General features: G+C 45.4%; 1 protein-coding gene across 1 annotated transcript; it reads left to right on the forward strand.

The window, feature by feature from the left end:
- The first annotated feature begins 983 nt into the window (after positions 1-983).
- Positions 984-4,536, forward strand: LOC106865749 (acidic endochitinase). The gene is made up of 3 exons (XM_024460186.1): positions 984-1,256; positions 1,451-1,651; positions 1,733-4,536. The coding sequence occupies exon 3, from the start codon at positions 3,464-3,466 to the stop codon at positions 4,355-4,357; it is 894 nt and encodes a 297-aa protein (XP_024315954.1). The 5' UTR covers positions 984-1,256; positions 1,451-1,651; positions 1,733-3,463; the 3' UTR covers positions 4,358-4,536.
- The last annotated feature ends 5,993 nt before the right edge of the window (positions 4,537-10,529 follow it).

A 10,529-nucleotide genomic window follows, 5' to 3' on the forward strand; every position in this document is an offset into this window, starting at 1 on the left:
TATCCCATGGCAAGGGTTGTTTGTTGTTGGTGAAGTCACAGCTGTCCATTGCCCATCCTCGGCACAACAAACCACAAAATTCGCTTCACATAGTTCTTAGGGTTCTGTGTAGTTCATGTTTGTGATATACTCACGATGTTGTGACGCCCTTTGATAGCTTTCAGGGAGTGGCTCGCAGTGATGGCGATGTTGTTTATGGTGTTGTCTCGAGAAGTGATGCCCTTCAACACGACGAAAACAATCATTGGCTTCCTAGTGCTTGGATCCCCTTGACCGCCGAGCAAGAAAGTGTGGTTTATGCAACAGGTGTTGACTCGGTAGCGGGATGCAATTCGATGACGCTTATGGTAGTCCTGTCCTACAAACTAGATATTTTTTCTATAAGGTTCTAGTCCTCTAGATTAAGTTTAAGCATGCATGCATGTCATAATTTATGCATTATGATTTTCTCCAAGAATTTAAATTAAATTAAAGACTAATCCTGGGTGAAACCTTAAACTTTTCCATCCGTTTCAAACTTAACTTTTGACTTTGACAATTTTTGCAGAAGCTCCCAATACTAATGAGACCTGACAAAAAATTAGGATTTTTGGAGCTCACTGGAATCCCAAACAATTATTTTCCAGATTGAACCTACATATGAATATAATTGAAATGTAGAAAAAAAATTCAAAAAGTTGTGAAACTTCTATTTTGAAGTGTGATAGGTTGGTATACTCATAGTTTCGGGAATTTTCTTATATTTTATTGAGGTAATAACACTAGAGGTAAAAACTTGTATTGCGCGAGCAGTTTAGTACAACAAGTTGCAAAATGGGGCCAGTTGGTACATTAAGTTGACTTGCGGGTGCACGTTTGGTCATAACCAATAGCGGAGCGACATGTGGCTTGTTCATTTTACACGAAGCCCCTGTGCTGTTTCGCTTATTCAAAAACGACCCCTCTGAATCAATCTGAGCAATAAGGTTGACTTGCCTGCGGTGGCCGACGGCCCTCTTCCCGCTCGCCCACGCCGAACCTGCCTCCGCCTTCGTCGTCACGCCCCCCGTGCCGTCGCCCTCCACGAGGCGGGCCACAACCTCGAGGCGCCGGCCGATGGATCCACCTTCCTTGAGCCAGCTTCCTGATGATTGATTTCCCACGGAAAGCAAGTGCAGACGTCTGCACCTGGCGCCCTCGCATCGCCTGGGAAATGCTGGACAAGGCCTTCGTCATGGTAGAAAGGCGATGAGATTGAGAGAGCAGCCGTGGCTTCTGTAAGTTGTTTGTACTTTGTAACCCCCCATAATTTCTACCAGTGAACTTCAGCAAGTATTTCTGTACCAAATTGAACAAACTATGCATCAACTGAAACATGAAGAAGGCACAAGATTTATGTTTGTCCTAGAGAAATTTATTTCGAAGCTAGAACTGACATTGGTCGAATTTCCCCCAAAACAATTAATTTCAGAAATTCCTCTACGGCGGGCGCCTGATCTTCGGTCTGGATGCGGGTTCCTTGTTCCTATCCACAGTTCTCATAGTATCCCCCTGGTCGGCCTGTGCTCCCGGTGGATCACAAAGATGAACCCCAGCAGTCCAGACCACAAGCATCAAGTCCTTGCGACCTTGCCTGCCGGTCCTCATCGCCACCGTCCTTCTCGGCCTCGCGGTAAGCGTCACAACAAAATACAGCAAACCGATCACAATCTTTTTCCTTGTGTCGCAGCCGGCTGCTGATTCTTGTGCGCAGGCGGAGGCAGGTCGGCGCGGGCGAGCAGGAAGAGGGCCGTCGGCCACCGCGGGCGCAGGCAAGTCAACTTTATTATCTCCATTGCTCAGATTGATTCAGGGGTCTTTTGAATAAGCGAAACGACGTGGGGGGCTTTGCATAAAATAAACAAGCCACATGTTGTCATCCCATTGGTTATGACCAAACGTGCACCCGCAAGTCAAGTTACTGTACCACCTGGCCCCATTTTACAACTTGTTGTACTAAACTGCTTGTACAATACAACTTCGTGTACCTCCAGTGTTATTACCCCAATTTTATTCAACACTTTTGAAGCTATTCCAAACTTCATTTGAATTCAAACCGTTTTGAATTTCAAATGCTACTTTTTAAACATTTTGAAACTTGCTTAACATGAGATGAAATGTTTATTCGGTCAGAAAAAAATGAGATGAAATGTTTACAATAAGTAATGAATACATTTCGAAGCTACCCATAAAAGTTCGTAATTTTTGTAGTTCAAGGCCTCAAAATGGACGGTGTTCATAGAGGGAAACCACACTTGAAAACGCAAAAATGGATTTTCCGAATAATGGAAAACCCACACCATGAGTTTAGAGGGTGTTAGAGTTGTATATATCAGATTTCTTCATCAAGATCCAGACAAGAGCACAACACGGCTTCTACCTCTCCAAACTCTTGTTATTGACCCACCATGAGTTTGTTGGCTGCAAATTCTGTTTGTTGAGATGTTTAGCTTGTCGTCGTAGTGTACATACTTTTCCTTGCATTTTTCATCGATGCGGTTACACCACGACCACAGGTAGCTGATGACACTAAAGAAAACCGCCAACACATGCAGAGAGGAGGACAAACTGAGATCCAAGGGAAGGTTGAGAAGTCATCCCCGAAGAAACCAACAGGCTTATTGTGGAGCTAGCCAAGTTTCTGAAAAGATGAAGAAGCTAAAATCGGAATCTGAAGAGCACGGAAGGCGCAGATTGGAGCCTTGGAGGCGGAAGTCCACGTCAATGCCCTACGTACAGAGACAGTCCGAGGAGCTGTTGCTGGAATATATGACAGGTTGCTGGAGGACAACCACACATTGCAAACTCAGGTTCTTTCCCTCAGGAGCTGAAACTGAACTTGTGCGTTGGCTAAACCGATTTGACAGGAAAAGAAATTAAAAATGAAAATTTCACCTAACTATACAGTATAAAGAAATTAAACTGAACAGGTAATATGCTCAGGAAGGAGAAAGTTCGCACGTTTTTGCTCATCGATAGAGCTTGTTCTGTTTGAAAACATTTTGTGTCAGGCCAGATTTTTGTTGATATTCCATTAATCTGTTCTAGTCTAAAAATTGGGATAGGTTATGTGTTCTCGATCAATGTCATCTGCAATAGAGGCCTTGCACATTTTGTTTTTGGAATTTCCTTGCACGATGTTCTGTTCAAATATAAAAATAATAATCTCCTGCAGAGCTGCAGTACAAAATCACTAACACCGTCGCCGTTAATTAGAAGCTGCTAGCAGAACGCATTCACATGTGCTCAGCATTAAAAACAGGGCAAGAACGCACCTGCCTAGCAAGCCACGCAGGAGCATAAAAAAATACAGAAAATTATGGCCAGTGCCAGATCCTCTCTATATAAGCGAATCGCCTCCGAGCCTAAACTCATCACACGCAAAGCGAGCAAGCAAGCAAAAATTTGAAGTAAAAGACACAAGAAGAGCAAGAGCTAGCTAGAAATGGCTGGCAGATCATCTTTGCTGCAGCTACTGGTCGTGGCAGTGGCCGCCGCGCAGTTTCTTGGGTCAGAAGGCGGCGGCATTTCCATCTACTGGGGCCAGAACGGCGGCGAGGGCTCTCTGGCGGCAACCTGCGCCACTGGCAACTACAAGTTCGTCAACATAGCGTTCCTCGCCGCCTTCGGCAACGGTCAGCCGCCAGTGCTCAATCTGGCAGGCCACTGTGACCCCAGCAATGGAGGCTGCGAGAGCCAGAGCGCCGACATCAAGCTGTGCCAGAGCCGTGGCGTGAAAGTCATGCTCTCCATCGGTGGCGGAGCAGGCAGCTACTACCTCTCCTCGGCCGCCGACGCCAAAGATGTGGCCACCTACCTGTGGAACAACTTCTTGGGAGGCAAGTCATCGTCACGGCCTCTCGGCGACGCGATCCTCGACGGCATCGATTTCGACATCGAGGGCGGCACCAACCTCCACTGGGATGATCTTGCCAGGTACCTCAAAGGGTACAGCAACTCCGGCAGGAGAGTGTACCTGACTGCCGCACCGCAGTGTCCTTTCCCTGATGCCTGGGTGGGTGAAGCCCTCAACACCGGCCTCTTTGACTATGTGTGGGTGCAGTTCTACAACAATGCTCCCTGCCAGTACAGCTCAGGCAGCACTTCCAATCTTGCGGATGCATGGAAGCAGTGGTTGACACTCCCCGCCAAGCAAATCTTCCTGGGCCTCCCAGCGTCGCCTCAGGCGGCAGGGAGCGGCTTCATCCCAGCTAATGATCTCAAGTCAGATGTGCTCCCATTGATCAAGGGCTCAGGTAAGTATGGAGGGATCATGCTGTGGTCCAAGTACTACGATGACCAAGATGGCTACAGTTCTTCGGTGAAGAGTGATGTTTGAAAGGGCTACCTACGTACCTTGGCTCATGTGATGTGTTAAATTATCTGTGTGGCACTTTCCTTTCCTTGTGATTTGTCAACATTCATCCCTCTCCTTTGCTGTTACTGAGTTATTATGAGTTTCTCAGATTGTTGTGTATATAGGAGTATAAAATAAAGACGACTTGCTGCATGCTATCATATCGGGAACACTTGCTATCATTGGACAAAATCTGCTATCCTTTTCAGCAACGGTTTAACACTACTAAAAAAATGTTACTACCTCCGATCCTAAATTCTTGTCGTGGTTTAGTACAAAGTTGAACTAGAACTACGACAATAATTTAGGATCGGAGGGAGCATTAAGCAGATCTTCCAGGTTAAAGATCTTAATAGGGACACTGTATATTCACTTGGACCGTCCTCTTATTCTCCCTGCTAAAGACTGCTCTCCGGTTTACTCCTTTCCTTTATTATTGACAGATTTAAAACAAAGTTAATAAACTCTCTCAAGCAGGAAGACTTACTTTGATTACCTCTGTTTTTTCCTTCATTCCCATCTACTCGCTCCGTGTCATATTAAGTGTTTCAAATTTGCCCAAATATAAATGTATCCTTGTCTAAAAAATGTTTAGATACATGTAATAAAAATTCACTTAATATGAGACGGAAGGAGTACTACGTGTGTAAAACATTCTCCTCTTGAAGAAATTCCTTTCAAAACATACTGCTATCATCCGGAACTTTTCGCAGAGGAGAGTGCAGAAAGGGGCTCAATCGAAGTGTCTCTATCTCAGAGCTTACGGTGACATATGCAAACCAACAAAAGAAGGAGGCCTTGGTATCAGGGACATTCAAGCTACATTAACAACATTGTGTTATGCTCTTGGATTGGAGACTTGCACCAGAACCACAAAGCATGCTTGCCTTGATTTATTTTTTTGAAAATGGAAACTTTTATTGATCTCAATGTTATATCGAGCGATGCAATCACAGAGTATCACACTTCCGGCCTCTATGCCGAAACGCACACAGCCAATAAGTACCGAACAAACTTATTACAATGAAAGGAAAATAACGATTCAAGCAGCCTCAAGACGGAGACTAGACCGCCACCCATGGTGGGTAAAAATGTCCCTGCCAACTTGCTCCAGCTGGTTGCACGCCATCAAAGCCAAATGAAGGTCCGCCGGCTTGAAGAGTATAGACCAACTACGGAACCAGTGCGTGCAAGAATATAAAACCTGCATTGGAGAAGTTAAATTCTTTCAATTAAAAACATTATCATTTTTGTACAGCGAAATAGCCCAACATAAAGCTGCAGCCCTGAACATAAGAAGCGCACTCAATCTTTTTTTAACATCCTATAACCAAGACTCAAACATATGAGCAACATCACTGGAAGGATAAAGATTAGAAGCAATTTGGACCATTGACCACACAGATCGAGAGACATGACACCGGAAAAAAAAGGTGTGTAATGGTCTCATCCTTAGCACAAAAACTACACTTTGGACTACCCTTCCAGTTCCGCTTTAACATGTTGTTTTTAGTAAGAGTGACCCCCGTCGCAAAAACCAAAGGAAAATTTTAATTTTTAGAGGAACCTTTAATCTCCATAAACGTTTGTTGGCGTATCAGCATGTTTTTTTTTTTGACCGGAGAAAACAGCAGGAGAGGCTCCTACTGTGTTTTGTATTAATGAAGAATAGTTACAGCTTTACATATGTACACAAGGATGGGGCGCTGGTCTCCTAAAAAGAAACGGAAACAATTACAGGGTAGCTAAGATGCTGGCAAGTTTAATTTTTTGGCCCTCTTGTGTGATCCTGTAGCTAAGGAGTTGAAGATCCGTCTTGAGCCGGGACTTCCAGGATTCTTTTGTTGGAGGGGCATTTTCAAAGATTTTTGCATTCCTTTCCTTCCAAATTCCCCAGCTGCCAAGGATGAAGCATTCCCAAAAGAGGCCTCTGTGCCAACGCTGCTTTGCCCTGAAGATGTTGTTAGGGATAGTTAAGCTAAGGTCCCAGCTAATACCAAGGTCGCTCCAGTAGCTTTGAGCAAAGGCGCAGTCAAAAAATAGGTGCTGTAACGTTTCTTCCGGGGGGGGGCCGGTTGGCAGAGATCACAAAGCCAAGAATCACCCACATTATAATTTTTCCTTCGAAGCATGTTTCGAGTGTTGAGGCGATCCATCATCATTAGCCAGATAAAAACCTTGTGCTTCATAGTGCATTTTGACTTCCAGAATTTTTTCATAATTTGGTGTGTTGGCATGGCGTCGAAGTAGTGCTTGTAGAAGTTGCTGGGTGAGAAGGTTTGTTCCAGGTATAAGACCAAGTATCATTTTTCTCTGTCGACGGCCGCAGAGAGGTCACAATATCCCTGATATCATTGAATTCCTGAAAAGCCAGGTGCGAGAGAGGGGCTTGAAGGGAAGTGGGGTTATCAATTTCTCTGCAAAATTCGCCAACCGAGATATCCTCTTCAATGGAGAAGGAGAAAACTCGAGGGAACCTTTCCTGTAAAATGTGATCGTTCCAATTGTCTTTCCAAAACAGACAAGTGTCACCACGCCTTGGGCTACAGTTAGCAAAACCTCTGAAAATGGGGCCCAGCTTTAAGACATATTTCCACCAAAACGAGCCACAGGGCGCATGGGTATCATCTGCATATTGGATTACGACGTATCAGCATGTACCACAGCATGGTACATAGATTTGACCAAAAATAATCCGTTGGGGTGAAGATTCCAACGAAACTCATCATGTCCAGGAGATAAGTTCACAGAAGCAACGCGAGTTAGGAGGTTGGTCTGATCCACCAATTTAGGTCCGACAAGATTTCGTTTCAAGGACACATTTGGTGGGAAGGAGGCGAGAACCTGTGCCAAGGGACCATTTTTGTTACGAACAATGAGGAATAAGGAAGGGTATTGGTCTCGAAAGGGGCGACCACCGAGCCAAGAATCCTCTCAGAATCTCACTTGAGAGCCATCCTTGATAGAGAATGAGCCATAACGGAAAAAAAATCGTTTGGTTCTCATCACACCTCCCCAAAAGTGAGAACCCCCTGGTTTCCACACCACTTGAGACAATGCCTGCGAACCGATGTATTTGTTCCGTATTAGGTCCTGCCATATACCGTCCTCAAACAAAAGTTTGAACAACCATTTGCTTAGAAGAGCGGTGTCGGACCCCGAAACTCCGGCACCGGGGATGCCATGCACCCCCTTTTTATTTCGGTGGAGGGCGAAGGGGATCGCTCCGGCGATCGCCGGCGTGGCCAAAGACACGAGGTGTGACACGGTGGATTTACCCAGGTTCGGGCCACCCTGTGGTGTAAAACCCTATGTCATGCTTCTGGTTTTGTATTCAATGGGTTTTGGTTGGATTACACGTTGCCAGGGGGTCCCGGGCTTTGCTGCTTGTCTCTCTAGAAGTCTACTTACTTGGCTAAATGTTGGAACCCATTTACCAACGGCATTGGTCCTCCTTTTATACTCAAGGAGATACCACAGGTGCCAATGTTTACCGCGTGACACGTTAGCCAACTGCGTGTCAAAGGATCAAGAAGTGTAGCCCTGTTGAGCCACACTGTGCTTCATGCAACACCCAAACTACTGTATACGGTGAATAAAACGTGCTGTAGGGTAACCGCCGTAGCCTTACTGTGTAAGACTAGACCCGCCGCTCTAGCCTCCGTCGGAGCATTTAATGCCATGTCTTCACTGTTCTCTTGTCCCACCTGTAAGCCCAAGCGAGGGTTGCCGAGAGGAGCTCCACTATTCGGGCTAGGAACGTTGCGGGGAATAGCATGCCTTGACCTTGCCGGGACGGCACTTCCCGGGCTGCGGTTGCGGGAAGGTATCCTTCTTGCTCTGGATCTTGGTTTTGAGAGGCTCCAGTGTGATGGTCTTGCCGGTGAGTGTCTCTTGTAGGCCTGCTAACCGGCCTTGGGGGGGGGGGGGGGGGGGGGGGGAGCTCCCCTTGCGAGATCTTGGCCGTTGCGACCCACGCGTCTAGATTCAGTGGGACACCGTGGGCCACTGGTGCGACAAGCGGTACTTTTAGCACCAAGATCCTGAATACCTAGACCCCCTTGGTCTTTTGTTCTGCAGATAATGCACCATTTTGCGAGTCCATATTTATTTTCATGACTATCATTCTGCCATAAAAATCTGGACCGAAAATAATCAAGCCTCTTGAGAACTCCACGTGGAATCTCAAAGAAAGACATCATAAAAATAATCATACTACTAAGCATGGAATTGATGAGGACAAGCCTTCCTCCGATGGATAAATGTTTTCCTTTCCAACTCGCAAGTCTCTTCTTGAGCCTCTCCTCCACACCCTTGCATTCGGAATTTTTCAGCTTCCGATAGTGAATCGGGATACCAAGGTATCGAATGGGCAAAGACCCCATCGCACAACGAAGCAACTCAGAATAGTGCTGGGCAGAGTCCATCGCCTCGCCGAAGCAAAAGATTTCACTTTTGTGAAAGTTGATTTTCAGACCCAACAATTGCTCGAAAAAGATCGCACAAGCTTGAGGTTTCGAGCCTTCTCCACATCATGCTCCATAAATAGAATTGTATCATCTGCATATTGAAAAATAGATAAACCGTCATCAAAAAGATGAGGTACCACTCCACCAATTAAATCTTCTTCTCGAGCTCTCTCAATCAGGACGGCGAGCATATCAGCCACAATATTAAAAAGTGCCGAAGAAAGAGGATCCCCCTGATGCAAACCTTTCCAAGTTTGGAAAAAATTGCCAGTATGATCGTTCACCTTGAACGCCACGCTCCCTCCCGAAATGAAGCTCTCAATCCAAGAACACCACTTGGAGGAGAAGCCCTTCATACGAAGAGTCTGAAGCAGGAACGGACATTTCACTTTATCACAGGCTTTCTCGAAATCAATCTTGAAGATCTTTTTCCAATGGAGTTCATGAATGGTCTCGTGAAGGACCACGACCCCATCAAGAATATTGCGGCCTTGCATAAATGCCGTTTGGGTAGGACGTACAACATGATCCACCACACTGTTCAAACGATTATTAACCACCTTAGTGAAAATTTTGAAGACCACATTCAAAAGGCAAATGGGCCTATATTGTTGGATACAATTAGCGTCTTTGACTTTTGGCAAAAGAATGATCTCGCCCAAGTTGAAGCTAAACAGAGGGAGCGTATCATTATGGAGATCGAACAAAGCCATCAGATCATCCTTGGTAACATCCCAAAAGACCTGATAAAATTCTGCGGGAAAACCGTCAGGACCAGGGGCCTTGTTGTGTTCCATCTGGAAGACTGCTTCCTTGACCTCCTTTTCCGTGAAAGGGGACGTGAGGAACTCATTTTCGGCCTGAGAGACCTGAGGAATATCTCTCAATCTCGAGTCATCCATCGGCACAAAGCTCGGTTCAGATGGACCAAAGAGTTGTTTATAATAATCAGTAATATGTTGTTTTAGTGGACCGGCACCCTGGATTATATCTCCTTCATGTTGTAGGTTGAAAATACGTTTCTTACGATGACGGACATTAGCCACCAAATGGAAGAACTTAGTATTGTCATCCCCTTTTAGCAAATATTCAACCTTAGAACGTTGATGCCACTTCAGCTCTTCTTCACGCCGAAATTGGGCTGTTGACTCATTTGATTTATTCTCGAGCTCAATCTCTTGATGAGTAAAGCCCCTGACTTCAGCTAGCTTGTCCAAATCATCTATAATTGTCGACAAGGGAGCTTTTTCACGTTTATTGACTCCAGCGATGTGAGTCGCCCAGCCACGAAGGTCACGGCGAACCGGTCCCAATTGATTATTAAACCGCTGAGCAGAATACTTCCCTTTGCAGGGCCTCCGCCAAACTTCCCTTTGCTTGCCTTGATTCTTAAAGCAAAGTACCATCCTCAAACTACAATCTGCAGAGCTAGACATGCGATTCCAAAACCTGCCTTTTAAGTTTCGATTCGCAAGGTATGCTAGTTAATTGAGAACTCGGTTTTTTTTTCTTACCAAATTCGGGATGGAAACATTTCTATCTAGAGCTCTCCTTGGTGTACCATTTGAAAAAACATTTATGATCAAATTATTATCCAGAACACTGGCTTTGTTTATCATGCTGTTGTAAGTCTGGAATTGCTAGAATCACTGGAACGGTGAGCAAATTAGGGATTTTTAATCACC

This window comes from Brachypodium distachyon, chromosome 1 (assembly GCF_000005505.3).
Source record: "Brachypodium distachyon strain Bd21 chromosome 1, Brachypodium_distachyon_v3.0, whole genome shotgun sequence".
NCBI classification, from domain to species: domain Eukaryota; kingdom Viridiplantae; phylum Streptophyta; class Magnoliopsida; order Poales; family Poaceae; genus Brachypodium; species Brachypodium distachyon.